General features: G+C 35.6%; 4 protein-coding genes across 4 annotated transcripts; 2 read left to right on the forward strand and 2 right to left on the reverse strand.

Annotated features, from left to right (window-relative positions):
* The first annotated feature begins 557 nt into the window (after positions 1–557).
* Positions 558–2,153, forward strand: LOC140765762 (uncharacterized). The gene is made up of 2 exons (XM_073104986.1): positions 558–753; positions 1,712–2,153. Exons 1-2 carry the CDS (start codon positions 625–627, stop codon positions 1,934–1,936), a joined length of 354 nt encoding a protein of 117 aa, XP_072961087.1. The 5' UTR covers positions 558–624; the 3' UTR covers positions 1,937–2,153.
* Positions 2,154–2,469: 316 nt separating this feature from the next.
* On the forward strand, positions 2,470–5,837 carry LOC140765579 (glycolipid transfer protein 1-like). Its single transcript, XM_073104731.1, has 7 exons — positions 2,470–2,675; positions 3,226–3,365; positions 3,581–3,636; positions 3,947–4,077; positions 4,170–4,305; positions 5,320–5,451; positions 5,537–5,837. Exons 2-7 carry the CDS (start codon positions 3,248–3,250, stop codon positions 5,570–5,572), a joined length of 609 nt encoding a protein of 202 aa, XP_072960832.1. The 5' UTR covers positions 2,470–2,675; positions 3,226–3,247; the 3' UTR covers positions 5,573–5,837.
* Positions 5,838–11,539: 5,702 nt separating this feature from the next.
* On the reverse strand, positions 11,540–12,894 carry LOC140765720 (protein LIGHT-DEPENDENT SHORT HYPOCOTYLS 3-like). Its single transcript, XM_073104934.1, has 2 exons — positions 12,671–12,894; positions 11,540–12,526 (listed from the first exon to the last, which is right to left on the reverse strand). Exon 2 carries the CDS (start codon positions 12,492–12,494, stop codon positions 11,907–11,909), a length of 588 nt encoding a protein of 195 aa, XP_072961035.1. The 5' UTR covers positions 12,495–12,526; positions 12,671–12,894; the 3' UTR covers positions 11,540–11,906.
* Positions 12,895–16,830: 3,936 nt separating this feature from the next.
* Positions 16,831–21,586, reverse strand: LOC140765898 (probable E3 ubiquitin-protein ligase XBOS34). The gene is made up of 9 exons (XM_073105201.1): positions 21,159–21,586; positions 20,952–21,066; positions 20,348–20,428; positions 20,149–20,237; positions 19,987–20,078; positions 19,729–19,810; positions 19,075–19,177; positions 18,356–18,441; positions 16,831–18,150 (listed from the first exon to the last, which is right to left on the reverse strand). Exons 1-9 carry the CDS (start codon positions 21,258–21,260, stop codon positions 17,317–17,319), a joined length of 1,584 nt encoding a protein of 527 aa, XP_072961302.1. The 5' UTR covers positions 21,261–21,586; the 3' UTR covers positions 16,831–17,316.
* Between the last annotated feature and the right edge of the window lie 50 nt (positions 21,587–21,636).

A 21,636-nucleotide genomic window follows, 5' to 3' on the forward strand; every position in this document is an offset into this window, starting at 1 on the left:
AAAAAAAAATCTCTATAGAAACTCTAGCACATAACTCACTTACCCAAGTCCTAAACAAGCAATTAAGAATATTAAAAGTACTTAAACTTCTTGTAATAGTCCCTAACCACCTTAATCTAATAATATTATGTCAGTTTCCACTAAGTACAGGAGTGCAAATATTTTACCTCTTGGGATAGGGGACTAGGTTCAAAGAATGCATTCAATTTAGTATCCCTAAGATTACAAACCTACATTAAATGAGCTATTAGTATTCATGTATATCATGACTTCCCCCACAAGTCCTTAAAAGGCAATCCACATGGTCTCACTTAGTATTATTCCGCATGTCATTCTTGAGCACTGGGAATTGCAATTTCTGCATGGTTAGTGGTGGATTCTCAGCCAGTCTCCATGCCACAATCCACCACTTTGACCACCCAACCCACCAATTGCTTGCCTATTTCTTTTCATTGTGGTGATATTCCTTTGATTTGTTTATTTGATTATTTATTTCAAAGATCATTAAAAAAAAAATTATCCCCTACTTTATAAAGCACCAAAGCCATCCCCCCCCCCCTCCCTTCATTGCTTACAAAGGTGTTAGAGCTAGCAGAGAGCTTAGGGGAGAGAGAGAGAGAGGGAATGGAGAAGGAAGAGGGGAAGAAGGTGATGGATGTGAGCCTGAAGGAGCTCTCAAAGAAGCTTGAGGAGTTTGCCAAGGAGAGAGACTGGGAGCAATACCATAGCCCAAGGAATCTACTGCTTGCCATGGTTTGTATTGTTCTCTTTTGCATCTATACTTACTTATGATCCTAAGGTAGTGTATCTGGTGACTTCATGAGAAAAGTTCTATGAGTTCATAAGGCAATATATTGCCCACTTGTGTTTTGTTACAGCTTACTGTTTCATTCATCCACAGACATCAGGCCATGACTAATTTCATTTATCTTTTGAGTTGTTTTCCTCCCATTCCTGGTATATATCTGCGTGCTTCTTATGATCTAAAATCTTCAGTAGAACAAATAAAAGCAAAGACAAAAACACAAAGATTCTTGTTTTGCTACTTTTTCCGAGAATAACTTCAAACATCGCTCTCAAAGTACAATCATTTCATCATGTCTTGTTTTCAAGTATATACTTAATGTGCATGAATACTAGAATTTTGCCATGATCTGGAGGAACTTATTTCGTCGTCGACTTAGTTCCATGAGCTTGAGGGCCCTTCCGAAATTTTCCTAGTCTGAGAAAAGACAGGGACAGTGATGAGTGCCCTGATTTTGAGGGACACCAAAACTGGACCTGATTTAATATGGCAAGTAAAAAGGCTTCTAGGTGCCCATGGTGTTCTTCTGATATCTAGTGATCATAATAATGCGTTACAAGTAGCATGTCATCAACTTTATATGATAACAACTAAGGTCAAAACAGTCAAAAATCTCATCATAAAAAGCTTTTATTTGATGACTCTCTTAATGGATGACACACTAACAGCTGCAGCCAATCAGAACATTAAACTGTGCCTCAGTTTTTCCCATCTGAGGCTGCACTTTACTAGTTTACTGTACTACCTCTGACGTCTGTAAATGGAGAATTCCTAGCCATGGCATGAAGTTCCTTGGGAGATTACTTCTTCTTCGGCTATGGCTATCGAACAAATGTTAAGATTTCTTTGTACTACATGATAAACTCTTTCAGTTCGAAATTAATGCTTCTTTTAATCATGATATAGGTTGGCGAAGTTGGGGAGCTCTCTGAAATATTCATGTGGAGGGGAGAAGTGGCGAAGGGTCTACCAAACTGGAAGGAATCCGACAAGGAGCATCTGGGAGAGGAGCTCTCAGATGTCTTACTCTACCTGATAAGATTAGCTGATATATGTGGCATCGATCTTGGAGATGCAGCTATCAGAAAGATCGTCAAAAACGCCATCAAATACCCTCCCAAGGATACTTAACAGTAGCTCAATTTTATAGCTCGGATGCTTCCTTCTTTTGCTATCAATAATTTTGAGCCTGGGGATTCTTATCCCTGAGCAATGTGGCATGTAGTAGAAGAACCAACCATATGAAACTTTTTTCCATATTTTTTTGTGGTGTTTACTACTAAATTGAGTTCTCTTTGCTGCTATGAATGGAGAAACTGCAAATTGGAGGTTAAAAAGTTTGCATCTTTTTTGTAATATGAACTTTCAACTGAGTCATTGTATTACTTCTTCTTTTTCATTAAACAAAAAAGAACCTCAAGTAGGGTGCTTCGCATGATTTAATTAAAATTTAGGATCGAATTAAAAATAGTGAAAAGGCAGGGTTGGGGGGAACTAAAATAAACACATATAGTATAGGGTGTGAAATGAAAATGTCCCTCGTTTCAGTTGGATGTTGGATTAGACCAATTCCCTCCAATTACGCCTTCCAATCCGACCCGGTTCGGTGTCAAACCGGCGGTCCAATTTCTACTACGTAAATCCAGCTCTTGCTCAACGTGGTCGCCACGAACTCCCCTGTTCTTCTCATCAATCGCAATTCGTGCTTCACTTGTAACGACGAAGCTTCGCATCTTCTCGAAATGATTGAGATTTATGATTTATTTATGGAGCAATCTCTACTATAAATAGATCCACGTTCTTTTCCGAGTATCGGAGAGCGAGTCCAAAGGATTCGTTGCGAATCGTGGGAGTATTCTTCTCGGAAACGGTTAGTAGCTGCAAGAACCCCCAATTTTTTCAAGCACTTTTTTACGATTACTCGAAAATTTTCGTCTTTTTATCATGTTATGATCTTGATCTAAACACCCAATAAGGACAAAGATGGGAACTAATGCTAAACCTATGTTTTATTTAAGATTTTTAAGGTTAGTCGGTTTCAGATAGCTTGGTCTCCCATTTGGTTGGTGTATTAGGGATAAATTGACGTCTCTTGATTCGTCGAGATAACGCAGATTACGAATGGTGTGGTATTAGATTCTTGTTCTTTGCTTTTATTTTCTTATTTGGATTGAATTATTTTCGTCGGATGCATCCGGGGGAGGTGAGATTTGATGGCTTGTAATAATCTTGGTACGAAATTGTTAGTCAATACCCGGTTAAAGGATCGATCCTCGCATCAGAATTTGATCGGATTGGTTGCCTGCATTTGGCATTGGTTGCTGACCCAGCAAGATGTTGCGTGTTAGCTTATCAATTCGATTTACTATTTTGGGATCTTGGAGTGAGAAATTCTGGATCTTGGTGGTGGATCTTGATAGGTGTAATTATCGAACCGCCTAAATGGAAGGGACGGTGTTCACTCCCTCGTTGGAAGGAATTAAGCATGTCAAATCGGAGAATGGTGTGATGCTTACCAAGCCCTTCCTTGAAGTATGCAAGCTTATTCTGCCTGTATTAGGTAAGTGAAGTTCATTTTGATAACTCTTGCACATGTGGATTCCTAGTTTTATCATGCATAATCTGTCACTGAATTGGTGAGTTATGGAGCTGTTAACATGTTAAACACTTGTAATTGACAAATTAGTTAGATCATATAATGTAGTCTTTCAAGTGCTTAGATTGTCAGATCTTTATTCTCTGGATTATTGATCTCGAATCTTTTACGTGTACCAGATAAGTTTGGAGGTGCTATGTCACTCGTAAAGTCTGATATCGGGGGTAATATCACGGTAAGAAGTTTTTTTTTTTCGACCAATGAATTATGAATATATGTCCCTTAATTTACAGGAACAGATAACTTCTATGTAGCATGAAACTTTATGTTGTCAAATTTTCACCTGTTTGTTCTTACTGCATTACATTGGTCATTTATTTGCTGATAACCCTTTAGTTTATCAAAAGAGATGCTAGATGATGAAGCATGTCTAATGTTGAGAACTTGTTGGTTTATGCTTTTATTTATCTGCTTGACACTCTTCAGTTCTGCTTCTGGTTCCAATCCATTCCAACATATCATAATTTGGCGATTTTCTTCCTCAGAGGCTGGAAACGAAGTACTCTTCTGATCCTTCAAAATTTGAGCACTTATACAGCATGGTCCAGGTAGAAGTTGAATCTAAAACAGCAAAAAGTTCTTCTAGTTGTGCCAATGGGCTTTTGTGGCTAACAAGGTATTTTTTATGCTCTTTTTGCACGAACATCCATTTCTCAAAAGGAAAATTGCATGTAGAAAATGTTATTAACTTGTGTGTCCATTTTTCAGGGCCATGGACTTCCTGGTTGAACTTTTCCGCAACTTGATCGAGCATCCAGGTCGGACCATGTCACAAGCCTGTACAGATTCATACAGCAAAACCCTAAAGAAATGGCATGGCTGGCTTGCCAGTTCTAGCTTCACGGTAGCAGTTCTAACTTCTTTCTTTCAGAAAAATTGAGGTTATATAGCAGTAGCTAAGAACAAAGCATTATTGATTTTTTAACGTTCACTTTGGCTTCCCAATTGTGTAAGGATGATACAACTCTAGTTGCTTGTGCTTTGATAAGTGAGTTCATAGACTCAAGTTTCATTGATACAACTCTAGTTGCTTGTGCTTTTAAGCAAGGTTTTAAAAACTTGGTCCTTGCAGAATTTTGTTTAGTAGTGTCAGTGGTTTTGGCAATTTCTTCCTATCCAACTTTTGGATTTTTGATCAAAATACTGGAAAGGGTTACAAATACAGAAAAGTGAAAAGAGATCTATGAACCTCATTACTCTGAGTTGTTCTTGGAGAGAATCACTCTTAGTGTTTTAGGCGTGTATGAGCTCAAATACATATATAGAAGATCAATGCCACCATCCAGAAATCTGTAAATGAGCCACCACAGTGAGCATATCAGGAGTATATATATATATATATATGCGGGCATACAAAATGTCACTTTAATGCTCTTATGGATCCAAACTCTTTTTTAAAGATATTCGACATATCTTAATAGATTTAAGTAGGGAACCGCAGGAGACAAATTCTCTGTGTAATAAATTTCCATTTGTATATTTGGCTAGTGTTTCACCTAGCTTACTTTTCTAGTATGTTATCTATCACTTTACTGTATGTCAACCTTTTGCCCATAAAGTTATTGAAATTATGGACAGGAGGCTCAAAGGAAGATATCTTAATAATATTCCCCACGTTTCGATGTCCCATTCGGAACAATTGAATACTATGTCAAATCATGTCAGGTTGGTTTAAGATAAATGGGTTAGGTGATGCTTCTTATCTTGGGAAGGTACTTTTAACTTCAAGAGACCGTCGTCATCCTATTGCCTCTCCAAATTCAGCAGCTGCTAGAATGGAATTGTTTACCTCTTAAATTTGCTTTTACTGTTCGTATATATCCTTCATCTAGAATGATTAATATGAATAGAATTACAGGTTGCCATGAAACTAGCTCCTGATAGGAAGAAGTTCATGGAGATTATTGCTGGCTCAGGTGACATCAATTCAGATATAGAGAAATTTTGCACAACCTTTGCTCCTTTACTTGCAGAGAATCACAAGTTTCTGGTATGATACGTTGTCGACATACACCATGTTGGTAATTTGACTTCATCCTGTTCAGGTCATAATCTGAAGACTACTATTCTTGCAGGCTAGTAAGGGCCTTGATGATCTGAAGGCATCTTGATCGAAGTTGTCGGGGTCGGAGATCACCACGATAAAGAAGTCATCGCCATCCATGCATTTTAGCACTTGCTAATTAAAGCAATTCTTTTGTTGCAATATAACACCATAAAAAAAATATATCCTTTTATTATTATCTATATAAATTTAATGTATCTTTCGATCGCATTCAATCATCTCTTCTTGCTTTGATGCTCACTGTTCCATTTCATGGAAGCCTGTGCGGTTTACTCGTTCCAATTTGCTACTAGTCTTAGTCATAAATTCATTCACCTTGAGATCTACAAAATTTGTTTGTATAAAGATTTCAATATTGACATCCGGTACAATGAATGATGAATGAGCTCATCAATGCAGTGACGAATGAACTACCACCACGTCACAAACTTATGCATGAGTTATATTTTATGGTAAATATCTCATTTGGGCATTCAATTGTTCAACATAATAATAATTATAATTATAATAATAATATGCAGGCATACGAATACGAATTAGCCACGACCTCATCATCTATAAATTTAATAGAGAAGAGAGTAGCTGTTCTATGATCATCAAAAATTATTTCTTTTTTTTTTTTAAGGAAAAAAGAAACTGAGAAACTGTAGTAGCAGAAATTGGTATGATATTATTGACTTGTGAATAGTGGTTGACAAGGGCGATGGGGGAGACATGGCCATCTCTAAGAACTGTGTGAAGACTTCCTGTCCATACTGGTGTACCGCATCAGCAGTACACACTACCACAGAGAGAGTGCTCAAAAGAGATTAAATATATTTAAAAAAAAAATTTGATAGCTAATCGTACAGTTAGGCACAGCCTAAAAGACAGATGGGAAGGGAATTTATTCCACTGGAGCTTCCTTGCCCGTCTGCCTGCGTTGAAAGATGATATCAAAACTTTGTCGGAAGAGGGAAATGGAAAAATTAAATGTGACATATTTGGTTTGTACCACGGTATGCAAAACTACTGCAACCATCATTGAGTTTTAATTTGACTACTGTAACCAAACAATATTGTACTCATGGAAATGATATATGTTCTACCCTTCTACTCTACCGAGATGTCTCTCATAAACGCCTATCAAAATTCAATTTTTATTTTTTTGAAGATAATTTTTTATACCTATCCTTAGTATAATTATTATATTAATTCTTTTAAATAAGAAAAAAAGAAAGACACCAATAAAAACTTCACCCATCTATCTATCTATCTATCTATCTATCTATGTATGTATCCACGCACGCACGGACGCACGCACGCACGGACGGACGGACGCAGAGAGAGAGGGACGGAGTTGGCGGCCGTTTCGATGGGGTGACGCGACGTAAGTAAGGGTAAGCCCCAATGTCATCCGTACGACGTAACGGGCGAGTGGCGCCTCTCCACGTCGAACCGCGCGGTTGGTGCTGGGCCCTCCGCCGACATCAGGGACAGAAAGCCACGTGGGACGGCACGACCAGGAAGGCCCCAGTATTTGCGGGCGTCACATCATCAAAAGAAAAGAAGAATCCCCCGACCTACATATCTTTTTTACACTCCCAACCCTCCCTTTTCATTATTATTATTATTATTATCATTATTACTAATAACTATTAGATAAGCTGTTCTGCACACACAAAAAAGAAATATATATATATATATATATATATATATATATATATAAAAGACTATTAATACTTGTATATCCAGGACTGTTAATTTAGTAATTATATCAAACATGAGGCCCAAGATTCTGTCTTGGATTATTGGAATTTTAAAGCTCAATTAGTTTAAGAGGCTCCTATGCATGAGGGCGGCTTCTAATCCTAACATCATTGATTCCGAATGATCGTTGAACTTTGAAATTCTCTTCTTAATCAATTCATATGCATTTCTTTTTTCTGCTATTAAGGGTGCTAGTGCTTAAGTGTTAGTTAGAGCTATAAACTAATATTTTATAAAATTAAAATATATTCAAATTGTATTGCACTGCATATTTATCTCTGTAGTATTACATTTAAGCATCACATATCTATCTCTATAACATTAGATTGTATTGCATATCTATCTACTTAGCATTATATCGTCTATCTATCTTCCTAGATTATATATGTAATACCATAGCGTAGCATTGCATAGATAACTCTAAGCATCACATATATAAAGTATATCAATTTTTTTTTATCATCTATTCTATAAATCTACTTTAAATCAAATCGAATGATATTTTAATAATCGTTTCTTATTTATCTTCATTTTATATCAAATCAAATATAATCATTACATATTTATTCTAGAATATAGGTAAACATGAAGATCCTTAAATTTAGTAATAATAAGTTTAACGTTGTTATTCCTATTTCACACTATTCCAAACGTGAACGAGGCCAAACGGTTTTAGACCCTATTTTTCTATCTAATATCATGAGTATCAAAGCTTGTATGATATAAAATTAAAAAAATTATTTACCGGCAGTTCTCTCGAAGAAAAAACAAAGAAGAAAAGACTGTAGATGTTTAGATAAATATCGTTCCTTTTAGTTTTTGGAGCAAGAAATGCCATTGACTGACGTAAAAGCAAAGCGTAATATATACTTTTAGATCAAACTGATGTAAGAGTAATTTAGGGCTTTGCAAAACAAATCAAATCACTCCAGAAACTGTCACATTATTATGTGAGCATAATTGCTTGCCAATTATTTGCATTCCTTTCGGTTGATCATTGTCCTTTTACATATGTTGCTACTGGTGGCTCTATAATCACTTGCTAATTATCTGCACATTTCCCAAGATCTAGAACCCACATAACTATTACTTGAATAGTTTGATTCATGATTGGGGAGAAAAATTTTGGAGCTTATAAAGTTAAATTAGAGAGGTAAAATTACTGTTTCTTTTTTAAGATCTAACCGGATATGTGGATTAATATTCTAGTCATGCATGTATGGATCAAGTATGGCTACGTGCATGCTTTGGCTTTGGACATTTATAAACATAAAATTGTATATCTATGTTAGATTTGTACGTATGTGAATATGGAGCCCTGTATATGCCTCATATTTAATATAGTATTGCATAAATATCAAATTCTTACACAATTAGTTGTCTAGTTAGTTGGCACTAATACGAGACCATACAAAGGAAACATTACAAATCTTGCATGATACCCAAACTAGCATTGATCACCAGAGCTAAGATAAGTGAAAACTAAGTAGTATTTCAGTTAAACTCAAAAACACTTATCTTAATTATATGAGTACTATCTCATTAGCTTAAAAGATTACTACTTTACAATTCAAATAAAAACCTTCTTTCTTGGCATTTCCTAGGCACTCCATTTTATATCTTCCTTATTTTCTAAGCCTCCTGAAGGAGATAATGCAATTAATCGGTCCAAAGACTACTGCTCAGAACTTCTTGTTCTCATGAAAGATTAGTACCTACTTAGATAAGTGAGATTATTTAATTTGTGTCTTTTTATTCCATAATATCCTCAAAACTTCTATATGTGTATACAATCAAAAGAAAAATCAGTACTTAAATGATGCTCTATTTATTTAAGTATTTTTCTATAGAACAAAACTACAAAATATACAGCTAGTTATTTTACATCAGTATATATATATTCCAAACTCGATGCTTTTGTGTATACCTCTCAGAAACCTTATTTTTGGTTCTTTATTGCATGGATAACCCTAAGGTTATTTATTTGTCAACTACGAATCAAAATTTGAACAATTTAAAATAAAAAATATATAAATACAGAAGTACCCCAGTTGATAGGTCTCGTTTTTTTTCTGTACTTTTAATGGATCATATTTTTGAATTTCTGGTCTTCTGATTGACAACTTAAGCTTTCATTTAAATTTCTGTTATGAGTTCTTGGATGCTTTAAGATTAAATATTGTGAACTTTGGTAAGATATATATAAGCTAGATTAGGTTGTTTCTCTCAGAAAGTTATTAAATCTGTACCAAATCTTTGATTAAGTAAAAGAAAGTGAGAAGCACATTGTTAGATCAAACTGGAAATTAATGTTAATTTTAGTTAATATGTAGTCTTTTGGTTGTTGGTTTAATACTTCACTTCCATATTCATCACATAAGAAAGAAAATAATCTTTCAGGGTGACATTAATTTATAAGCTCTGAAGGAAACGCTTTGGTTCTAGTTACACAAAGATCTCATTTTTTAAAAAAAACTTTAGTTTATATATTACCTCATCGGAGAACTGCATCTAATCTCTAACAGGTGTTCATATATATGTTCTTGAAAAACGAAGACAAATCCAATTAGGTCTTACTATATATTAATATTGTGAATCCTTATTTGATCTGGTATAACACCCAAATATATCTAAGTAGACAGTACAAATTCGTTCAATACTATTCCTCTTAAAGCTAAATAGCTAAATTCTACCTACCTAGTTTGCATCTGTGCATAAATTTTAGAGCCTCAGACAGATCACATCATGCATATGTGGCTGAAACTTGCAACAGGAAACCATGATGTAACACATCCATAGTATCCACTCCTAACAAGTTGAGAGAAACCATCACATCTTTAGATGATTTAAGTTATTAAATTTACGGTTGTGAAAGCGTAACTATTTCAATTGGATCAAACAACTATCAGTACCCTTGAGATAGCTATGCAATTATAAAATTAAGAATGTCGTTTTCAACTCATTACAACTTTTAATATTTTAGTTTTTTTCGTTCTGAGAAAGAAGTTCTAGAATATTTCAATCAGAAGACAGACGATCTGAGAACCGCCACAATGAAGTTAAATGGTTGACTTTTTAATAAATAATTATACGATACATACTAGTCATATTAAAGAAAAAGGAAAGAAGTACAAAACCTTTTCTTTATATGTAGACCTTAGCTTCCAGTATGTATATTTAGTACATTCGTATATTTGGAGAACAAGTGTGGATGAGATGGATATGTATTTCTATTCAGAATGTTTTGTCGTTAACTTAGCCACAGGAAAGACGGATATAGAAATTGTAGCCCTTATTAGCAATTAATCTTGAATGGGAAAAGCCTACCCACTGCATCCTTTTGTTACAAATATTTTTTCATAGTTATAGTTAAAGTAAGATAGTAGGGTTCAACCAAGAAGTATGCTAAGTTTATTTTTTAAGAAAGTGTATCTAGATTTTCTTTCTTACAACATTAATTTGATGTCACATTCTGTGGAAAATATATGAGAATACATATATGTATATATTATGACATTTTTAATTTGTCAAGTGAGATGGTTCATCCATCATTTGATTGATGTATGCAACATTGAGAGAGCACCATAAGATTATCACATTAACAGTAAGATCTTAGATAAATGCCGTAAGAATGTGATCCTTAGATCTCGATCTCATCCAAAACGATTTCCTTAACAATCTTGTAACTGGATCGTATTTGTTATAAGTTGATTATAAATATTCTCCACCGGCATACCTTTCTTCATTTATCTATTGTAACTACCATGTCCAACATCTCTCAGGATGAATAGTGTTCCTTTTGTCCTCTCTAATGAAAGTGCTGATGGAATCCCATTGTTCTAAATCAATGTGGAGTATGTTTGTGCGGTCAGTGATCATGGAAAGTTTGGTAGAGAGCACTGGATCGATAAAGAAGCTGTTCTTTTTCAGTATAATCGCTAAGCTAAAACAGTAGATTTTCTTGAAGAAGCAAAAAGAATCCAAGACCAAGAAAAGATCTCACCTAATCTTGTAAAGTAGAGGAACAGAAGAAAGAAAGAAAGAAAGAGATCTAAGGTGCAACATGGGTGGAGAGCTGAAGCACTCATTAGATCTCTCCTTTCCATATATAACATTAGGAAGAGCACCAATTTATATATAAATATTCCATACTATCTACCTCTAGTACCATAAAAAGAAAAGAAAGAGAATACAAAAGGAGAGCAGACTTGACATAAGATGACAGATCTAAACAAGAGATCTCATGAAGACCACGATCTACATTAATGGATTCTCAAAGTTCAAAGTACAACACTCGATACTATTTTGGTTCTTTTTTTTTCCCGAAATAAGGAATGCAACACCAAGAACTTGAAAGAAGAACATACCACATATACTCCATCCATCTCGCGCTTTAACTGCAGAGTTCTACTAGTGGTTTTTAAAGGGTTTATTCGCCCTTGCAACTCCCGCTACAAGCAGACACAAACTCAAAGACTACTACTGCTTACTGCTACTACAACAACTACTACTACTAGTAGTAACTCAAAAAGAAGGTAAGGGGAAGAGCAAATCAAGGAAGAAGAAAGAAAGCATAATAAAAATTAATGCATCGTGGGCTGTTGAAGAATTTCATGTGATGATAACGAAATTCAGCAAGCGGCGGCGGGGGGCGGCGGTGGGGGCTGATCGTGCTGCGGCTTCTTTCGCTTCTTTTTCTCGTAGCTGATCCCGCGAGCCCTCGCCTGGTGCTCGCGGACCTCGCGGAGGTAGAGGCGGACGGCGCGGGCCCCGAAAGGGTTCGTCTCCGGCGTCCCGCCGTTTTCCTCGTAGGCGGCACGGAGGCGGCCGATGAGGGCGTCGAGGCTGCCCCACGCCTGCCGGAGCGGGCACGGGCAGGGGGCAGGGGGGTTAGGGTGCCCGAAGAAGGGGCACATCTGGCTGTGGACCTTCGTCTTCCCGAACTGGTCCAGGTACCGCAGGAATTCTAGGACGTGCGCCCCGCTGCACTGCGACAGACTCAGCGGCGGCCGGTGGTTGCGGAGGTACTGCCCGAAGGTGTTCCAGTCCCGCCGCTTCTGCGACTCGTATCGGCTCGGCGACGGCGACGGCGACGACGAAGAAGATGGAGAAGAAGCGACGGTGACTCCGGTTGCCGCCGTCGATGAGGAGGCTCGACGGGGGCTCCCGTTGTCAGCGCTGTTATCGGAGTTGGGGCTGTCTGGGTGTGATAACTCCATCGTGATATATATCACCACCTCCCCACCCCTACCTATATATAGAGAACCATCATATATTTTTTTATGTATATATATATATATATATATATATATATATATATATATATATATATAATAGTGAAAGAAGAAAGCATGCTAATTAATTAATTATATAAATACTGTTAACAACTATATACCTTTGTGCTGCTAGTGATGGAGGAGGAGGAGAGTCCTAGTGATTAGTGTTGCAGAGAAGGATATGTGCATGTGATATATGTGGATTAGTAGCTGCTGCTACTACTACTACTACTGAGGACTTGTAGAAGTGCTAGCTGCACAGCTGAGAGGGGGATTGTGTGGGGGAGGACTGAGGAGGCCTGGAATTTTTTTCTTTCTTTCTTTTCTACAAGAGAGGAGGGGATCTAGTGTTTGGCCTAAAATGGGGATGATGATACTGGTGTCTGGGCACTGATTTATGAGAGAGAAATATGAGAGAGAGGGAGAGAACACAGTAGGGTTTTGGTGTTAATTGAAGGAAAGTTGACAGTGGAGATGATGTGACAGGAGAAAAGTGGTATTTCTTTCTTTTTATTAAAAAAAAAAACACAGACAGATAGAGAAAAGCTGGGTGGGGGAGTGAGGGGGAGAGGGAGTGAGGGGAGAGGGAGAAAGATGTATTCAAATTAGGGTGAAAATGGGTTGGATTAACTCCGATGCGATCTGCTATCCGATCCGACTCGGATCGGATTCGGATAAAAAATTTTTATCCGACTTGGATTCGGATTCGAATACGGATAGAATTTTTGAAAAAAATTCGGATATGGGTCGGATAAATTTTTCGGATTCGGATACGGATATCGGATATCCGTTTACCCGCATATTTTTTAAATGATTTACAGTTTTTAGTTTGCTTATTTAAATAGTAAGTATTAATATTATTACTAATAATATATTATATATTATTTATAGAGATTAATTTCTCTAATTTTATATATTTGACATACAAAAAAAATTATTTGTTGTAAAACTCTTAATAATTTTGTGTTAATTATATTTAAATAAAATATTATAATTATTTTAATTTTAATCAATATCCGTTTAAGATCCGATCCTTTATCCGAAAATTATCAGTATCCGTTTAGTTAGGATATGGTTTTAAATTTTGCTATCCGTCCAATATCCGTATCCGAATCCGTATCCGAACTAAAAGTACGGATCCGGATATGAGTTGAGCACTATCCGATCCGTATCCGATCCGTTTTCACCCCTGATTCAACCCTAAGAGATGCCTGCAACAGGATGTATGTAGGGGTGAAAAATGGATGATATTAAATTCAATTTTATCCTATTTTGTATTCATCTTAATATTAGAATTGGTATCAATAACCCGATAGTGTATGTAGATTGAAGAATAATATCTGAATCAATATCTACATATCATTTTATTATAAATATTATATAATAGTAATCATATGAGATACTTTTTTTACTACTTTTATATAAATTTATAATCTAGGATTTACATATATATCTACTAGTGTCTATAGATTGTAGTAATTCTATCCTAATTTTCATATGCATTTAGATAATAAATATGGATATATATATATATATATATCTGATATGGTAATTAAGTTTACTATATATATATTCACAATTCTTATCTAAAGAAATAAGTGGGTCAATATATATAATTTTACTACTATCCACATCTAGTTCATTTGCACCCTCTAGATGCATAGAATACTTAAAGTGTCAAACTAAAATTTTATTTAAGTTTTTATAATATATGCTTATTTTATATCGATTTTATGTAGTATATGTTTTTCTAGTAGTGGTTGTCTGGATGAAAATTTAAAATGGTTTTCCATTTTACAGATCACTCACTTCTTTTATTTACCACTGGCTTTGGATAGTTCTGAAATATGAAATAATAATTAAGTGCTACTGAAAAATTAATATTAGCGAATTCGGTTCTTCATGACCATTTTTCTTATTATTCATAGTCTTTAATAACATTCAACTAGAATTTTATTACTTGTTCACCCGAGGAAATATTTTGGAAAAAAAGTTCGTCAAATATAGAAGGTATATAGGGGAAGAAAATTTAATCAGAAACTAGTTAATGATGCTTCGCATACGTGACTCTTTAAATTAAGGATAATATTAATAATAATAATATATGAAGTCACGTTTATGTATATCATAGAGCTAGATCACAAACTAGAATGTGCCATTAAGCCACTCCTATTCTAAATTAATATGAGAATCTGAGTCAGTACATAAAAGAAGTGTCACAAACGATCAGACCCGTGAAGAAGCTACCAACTCAATATATATATATAATATAAGAGTGAATTATTTTAAAAAAATTATTCTAAAAAATTCATAGCAAACATGGGATATAGCTTCGATATAGAAAAATAGGATAAATCTCTTTTTTTCAAATATTTTATTGAAATAAAATTGGACTAGTTTCATATAAAACTGTGTAATACGAATATAATATAGTTAGTAATATGTTAAAAATATATTTATAGTGAAAATATTTTGATTTGAATGTCTATCACCACATATTTATGGTGATATTATATTGTATAAGTTATAATAAATTAAATTAATTTTTTAACCAAGAATTATCAATAACAATAAGAAGAATATAATAGTTATATAAATAAAACTATAATTTTGAACTTATTTCTTATGTTTCTATAAAAGAAGAAATAACAAACAATTTATTTTCATTAAACTGGATAATAATAATAATAAGATTAATTTGATCATTTTTATTTATTAATTCTAACTATCTGCGCATCATCTTATCTTTACCTTATTTATCCATCTTTTTACAACCACACAAGTACCAAACGAGAAATCAAAACTAAATTTCTCTTTATTTTTGAATAAAATATTCTTTTAATTTTCTTTTCTTTGTCAAGCAACCAAATCGGAAGCTGGGGACCAAAATTAATTTATTTAGTAGAATAAATTACTCCTAAATTTAAATATCAAAATGAGTTTATTTTACTGTAGATCTAAGTAAGATACTTCTAACTGTTAAATATTTTGCTTAAAACATTGATAAGATTAGTTTTTTCTTAAGTAAACAATAATTTTATCAGCGTTTTTATTAAAACACAGTAAATTAAATAGTGCCGTTTTGATATTTAAATTTAGGAACAATCTATTTTGATAAATAAATTTAAAGATATATAACTATTTAGGTCAAAAGCTCACCAAACTGGCCCTAAAGATAGAGTAATACGGAAGCATTTCCTCAGTTAGCTTTAAAGGACAACATGATCATCGTAAGACAGCATACTCCAACATATATAGACTCTGTGCTCTCTCTCTCTCTCTCTTTCTCAATATATATATATATATATATATGGCTGTAGGTTGGTCAAATTGCATAGTTCTAGAGCAGTAAAGAATAAAGACACATATTAAATATTTGATAGCAATGAAAGAATCATCTTGGGCATGCAAAGCTCCAATTTAAAGCCATGGCATATTGGAATCTTGAATGGGTAACCAATACTGCTAACTTTTAATTAATGTGGTCTATTTTGAACGAGGTATGAGTTCAACTATCATTTATTATATTGTCCAAGATGTCTTACGTGGTACCTGGTACTCTCATGTTCAACATGAACATCTATCACTACAAGTAGTTGGTAGTAGAGAAAAAAAAAAAAAGTAGGATACCCAATAAATTAATTTTCACAAATATAGATATTGGAAACCGTAGTTGGGAGGAAAGGAAATGTGAAATGGTTGCATGCATGAAAGAGATCACACATTTGGATATAAAAAATTGCATGCACGTGCGTCACGTATATTAAGGCGAGGATGATGAATTTTTGGAAAAGTTAGCATTAAAGCTGCATGATTTCTCAAAACCAGTATATATATATAAATGAATTTGAATGTTTTCATAGACTAAAAGAGTGTTTGAAAGTACAAGTGATGCACCTGAATTAAGGGTTCATCTTACATAGGACAAGCCCATGAAAACAAATAAAGACTCAAAGAAAGGAGCACTCTCTGTCAACTCTTCTCGCTTAAAGTGATGGATGGCAGCAGGCAAGGAGAGACACAATAGCCCGAGTTTCCATTGTTGAATGCCTTTTTTTACCTTGAGGAGACCAAATGTTTGGTACTAGACTGCTCATGCCCCAAAGCTCCCAAACGTGGTGGAGAGAGTATGTATGAATAACAAAAGATCGAGCTCATGGAAAGGGAATTTAAGCTCTCAAGAAGATATAAATTGGGGAGGGAGTACCATTGAAACACTCAACCAGGTTGATGTTTAGTAACTTGAGTCTATATAAAATGATGAAGCCTAAAACAAAATAATAATCACATCTTCGTCTCAAACAAATACATATATGTAAATAAATCTGGGCTCTTCGTCACTCAGCTCTTGTACTGAGCCTGCCCAGAGAATTCGAACCATCAAACTCCTAAGAACCAAGGGAAGGAACTTTGGTATTCTCCTGTATTCCTTCTTTCTAGAAAAAAGAAAAAGAAAAGATAAAACTTCAAGGGAAATATATTAAAATACAACAGGACTGTGTACAGTGTTTTTGCAGTTGTAGTAGTAGTAAGAGTTATATATATGCAATATTACCAATCTCCCCAAAGTCTTAAGTGCATCAGGTATAATATATTACATTGCACTTTTATTTTCACTGGAAAATTTATATTTAAAAATGACAAAGGCCAAAAATTATAGATTTGCGTATATATGATTGAGGGATCAGCAATGGTAGCATTGAGATCCTTGTGTAAGCAGCTTTTGCCCACAGATTACCCATTTGCTTTCCCTCAAAATTACTGCTCAAACAGCATAGAGTCTGACAACCTGGTCTATTTTGGCACGGCAAACAGGGCATCCCCAATTCTTCAATTCGATTTCCCTTAAGCATGACATGCACCCAGCCATGTGACCACATGGTATGCAAGCACCCTCCACTGGGGCATCCAAGCAGATTACACAACCACCTGAGGCACTGGCACTACCACTATCTTCTTTAACTTCACTATTTGTTTGTTTGCAAGAATTATCACTAGCTCTGCCGCTGCCTAGTTTAGTTTCACTTGCTCCTGACCTGATATACATGGTTGGTACATTTATATCCACGGGGCTGGAATCTATTGATGGGTACTGAATAGGACCACTAAAGAATGTTTCTGCGACAATTGGAGGAGCGGAAGGAGCTAGTGTTGGAGGTGCCTCATTTGATGATGATGATGATGATGATGAGGCAACTATTGGTGTGTCATTCTGGTTCATAGAAGGCTCTGATGAACTACTCGGCCTCACTTCAGGCACGGCCCAACCGTTGTAGGTGTTGGTTCTTGGATCATCAAACCTGCTTTGGCCACTCATCTGTGAAGGTGTGGCAACATTTGGCGACCCCCAGCCATTGTGAGTAGAATTGTCTGAAGAGCTTCCCCAACCATTGGTGTTGCTGGTTTGAACATTTGGACGGACATCATGCACTCCCTCCGCAATAGCTGTCTGGATGGATGCATTGATTGCCATGGCCAACTCGACGTCTTCTGGATTAGATATAGGTACTCCAGTAGACGTTGCTGCAGCATGTAAGTTGACGAGTAATGGAGTTTGTACTGGGGGCCTTACAGGTGTAGTTGGAATATTATTGTTGACCTGATCAAGAAAACATCCACCAAAATTGTAAAAAATAGATCAGTTGAATGAAAAAAGATTCAAGTTTTGCCAATTTCTTCCAAACTCAACTGGCTTGCAGTATAATTTGTGGATATAGAAGTCATCATTTGTAGTATTGACTATGTTTGATTATGCCTTGTATTCCATACTTTGGAGGTTTACTTCTATAAAAAATTGTGGTTACCTGAGGTAGTCCTCGGCATGCATTGTAAAACCACTGCAATTGTTGCTTGTCACCTTCATGTGCTGACAAAAATTTGTACCGTGCTCCTGTGCAGATAGTGTAATAAAAAGGTGACCACTTATGTCTCAAGGTTATGAGCAAGAATCTTCAAGACTATTACTAGCAGAATGCATCTAAAAAGGCAAGTGCAGGACACCAACAACCATGTGGGTCAACTGTCAAGCAAGAGCCAGATTTACACAACATCATTATTTGCTTTCACAACTTCTACTATATGTTCTGACTCTATTGGATCAAGTCAGATACTCTGCCATCTACCACTATTACTCACTACTAGGGAGAGAAAATGCTATGTTTCAGAGATTGGACCCCGCCCCTTCCGGTATTTCTTCTGCCTACTGTGTAGGGAAGAGGCGGAAATTCATAAAATAGCAAGTCTAAAGATATCATATATCTGCTTAAAAAGAGTAAAACCTACAATTCACTTTATTGACTAATATATGTTTGGCTTTTTTAAAATAAAGCAATATACTATATAATCCCAACTGCCAAAGTATTGTTAAATAAAACTAAAAGGACAGAAATATTTCATTCAAAGAGAACATAATGAGAATAACATCGGCGGTAACTGCTAAGTATGAAAATATGAATGATGTTTTCAAGTTATTATATCTCTAACAAATTTTTGGAATAAAAGTTTTACATGAAATAAACCATACTTGTGGCCTTATCAACAATAACCACAGAAGGATCTGACTGGTTGAATTTTGGTTTGTCGATGTGAACTTTCCAAAGAGAAATCACCACACGCGGCTTCGCAACCTGCTTGTAAGTAGTAAATCAGACTAGTAACATTTGCAAGCTATTTCACCCTAGATAAAGAAGCAATAGTACAAGAAAAGGCACATCATAACATTGTATATGGAGAAAGAAGAAGCGGCATATGCTGATTTTGCAACTAAAAGCAAAAGATAAAGTAGTTGACCCAGATACAAGACAATAGTCACCGACTTTTCCTCAATTTGTATACTAACTTGATATGGTATCAAAGACATGTAGAGTAGCACCAATGTTAATAAGTTCATGTGTCTTCATCACAGTGGCACTCGAGCACTCTAAAGAACAATAGACAGAATTTTCTCTATAAGAATGAAGACAGTCTATAAGCTGAATCTTAACATAATATATAGTTCTTCACAACTTTAGACATTGAAAGACCGTAAATGATTATGGAGGCAATAAAAGTCTAAAAATGATCCAGAATGTAAGTTTCTTTTATGGCAATAAACATGTTATGGAGGACAGCAAGAAAACATATACGTCTACATGACAATGATGAAGATATATCTTATAATCCTACATTTTCTCCATACCTGCAGTTCAGGATATACAGCTAACTCAAACTTTAGAGGCTTGGCAGGATTGCGTGCGTCACAGGGTAAAACCACAGCCCAACTGTAGCATATGAAAAGACATTCAGTATCTGCTTATAAATCTCCCATAAGATGAATTACCTAGAATGATAAAATAGAATCTATGTGCTCAAACCTAAAGCAAATCTGGACAACCAGATCTGCTTTTACAGTAAACAAAAAGATGCATGAAGGGATGGAAGAACTAAGATTATCTACATTTTCCTTGACATCAGTTGTGGAACAAATGCTTCCAGAAAACCAGGACCATAATGCTCCCGTAGCCAGCCAGAAAACAGAGAGATGCGATTCTGAACACAACTAAAAGCAGTTAGCAAGATATTAATGAAGTTGTGTCATTGATCTAAGCAGAAAGCATACCTCAATTGCTCGGACAACTTTGTGGTGGCCCTTCTCTCTAGCCATATCAAGTGCAGTATGACAATCATCGTTCACTATGAAAGGGCTTGCTGCAAAGTAACAAGGAAGTATCTGTGAAATACTGAATAAGTAGCAAATAAAGCACATTAGTAATGACAAAAAGAAAACCCAGCCAACCATGAACTTCCATAAGATTTACCTCCATGAGATAGAAGCAAATGGACAGTTTGCTCAAGACCTTTCTTTGCAGCATGGTGCAATGGAGTTCCAGCATTGCTTCCTAAAATGCATAAAAGAATCAGATTGCTGTTGATTACTGAATTGCATCAAACTCTTTAAGTTACTAAAGAAAGGTGAATTCACTTCATTTGGATGACATTTTAAATGATTGGGTACTTAAACAGCTTATGCTATCAGAGACAGGAAAATTTATCATTAATCACAGAAATCAGTATGAGAGAGATATCCAACAAGTCAGTATCTACTTGAGAGAGAAACTGACTAGAACATTTTCATATTTCCACTTTCCAATCACCACTTTCTTATCAATGACTTGTTTAGTTCTGTGGATTTCACTATAACAGAAGTGTAACTCTCAACTCTGTAATCCTATAGCACAAAATAGATGCAACATCTTCCTTGCTACGTATTAGCAATCAGTACAGACAGTTACTATATGATCCACACAAAACTCAATTAACTCGATTACACTCAGAGACTTTTCTTATTTTTATAGCCAGTTCAAATACTATCAAAATCACCACATGAATATAGAAACCAATGACCCAAATTAGGGTCCTTACCAGGCCTGTAGGCATTCACATTGGCACCCAACTCGATCAAAACTTTGGCAACATGCAAGAGATCGTGCCTCAAGCACGCCAAAATTAACGGAGTCTTCCCTTCTTTGTCCATCCACTGCACAAATTTGCAACCAACCCAATCCAAAACATCCGCTCAGACTTCCAGAAAAAAAAAAAAAACAAAATAAATAGCACGAATCAGCTTACTTCGAGTCCGGCGCCCTGGTTGCGAAGAGACCTAATTCCATGGAGATTTCCGTTGTTGACCTCATGGTAGAGTAGCTCATCCTTGGATTGCTGTGCCCCCATTAACACCTCTCAACCAAAAGAACCCCCAAAACTCGAAATTGAACCAAGGATTCAGCTCTCCCAAACGTTTCAATCCCGAAGGAGCATGACCCAAGTCTCAAAATCGGATCTTTCCGCCCAAAACTGAAAGAAACCCAAAAGATCACCACAATAGGCCAAAAAGTCGAGCCCCTTTTAGAGGAGAAATCTAATTTATAGTTGGTTGACGGAGGAAATGGATTGGAACCGGACACAAAAATTGCTTCTAGGCGAAGCGATTGATCCCAACATAGAAGCGGTCCGTTGGTGAATTTTCCATCAGTTTTCCGTATTTTTCTCGATTTCGTGTTTAGATAACGTATGAAAAATACTAATTAATCTAACCTAAAATAAAATT

The sequence above is a fragment of the Typha angustifolia genome, chromosome 8 (assembly GCF_048772165.1).
Source record: "Typha angustifolia cultivar Huaian chromosome 8, ASM4877216v1, whole genome shotgun sequence".
NCBI lineage: Eukaryota > Viridiplantae > Streptophyta > Magnoliopsida > Poales > Typhaceae > Typha > Typha angustifolia.

Excerpts from the sequence above, each read along its gene's own strand:
- LOC140765579 (XM_073104731.1), top strand. The coding sequence starts at position 3,248 with ATGGAAGGGACGGTGTTCACTCCCTCGTTGGAAGGAATTAAGCATGTC. Across the intron at positions 3,637-3,946 it reads ATATCGGGGGTAATATCACG|AGGCTGGAAACGAAGTACTC; the intron begins GTAAGAAGTTTT and ends TTTCTTCCTCAG. Across the intron at positions 4,078-4,169 it reads GGGCTTTTGTGGCTAACAAG|GGCCATGGACTTCCTGGTTG; the intron begins GTATTTTTTATG and ends TCCATTTTTCAG.
- LOC140765762 (XM_073104986.1), top strand. The coding sequence starts at position 625 with ATGGAGAAGGAAGAGGGGAAGAAGGTGATGGATGTGAGCCTGAAGGAG. Across the intron at positions 754-1,711 it reads GGAATCTACTGCTTGCCATG|GTTGGCGAAGTTGGGGAGCT; the intron begins GTTTGTATTGTT and ends ATCATGATATAG.
- LOC140765898 (XM_073105201.1), bottom strand. The coding sequence starts at position 21,260 with ATGGGGGCACAGCAATCCAAGGATGAGCTACTCTACCATGAGGTCAAC. Across the intron at positions 20,429-20,951 it reads TGTGAATGCCTACAGGCCTG|GAAGCAATGCTGGAACTCCA; the intron begins GTAAGGACCCTA and ends TATGCATTTTAG. Across the intron at positions 19,178-19,728 it reads CTGTATATCCTGAACTGCAG|GTTGCGAAGCCGCGTGTGGT; the intron begins GTATGGAGAAAA and ends ACTTACAAGCAG.
- LOC140765720 (XM_073104934.1), bottom strand. The coding sequence starts at position 12,494 with ATGGAGTTATCACACCCAGACAGCCCCAACTCCGATAACAGCGCTGAC.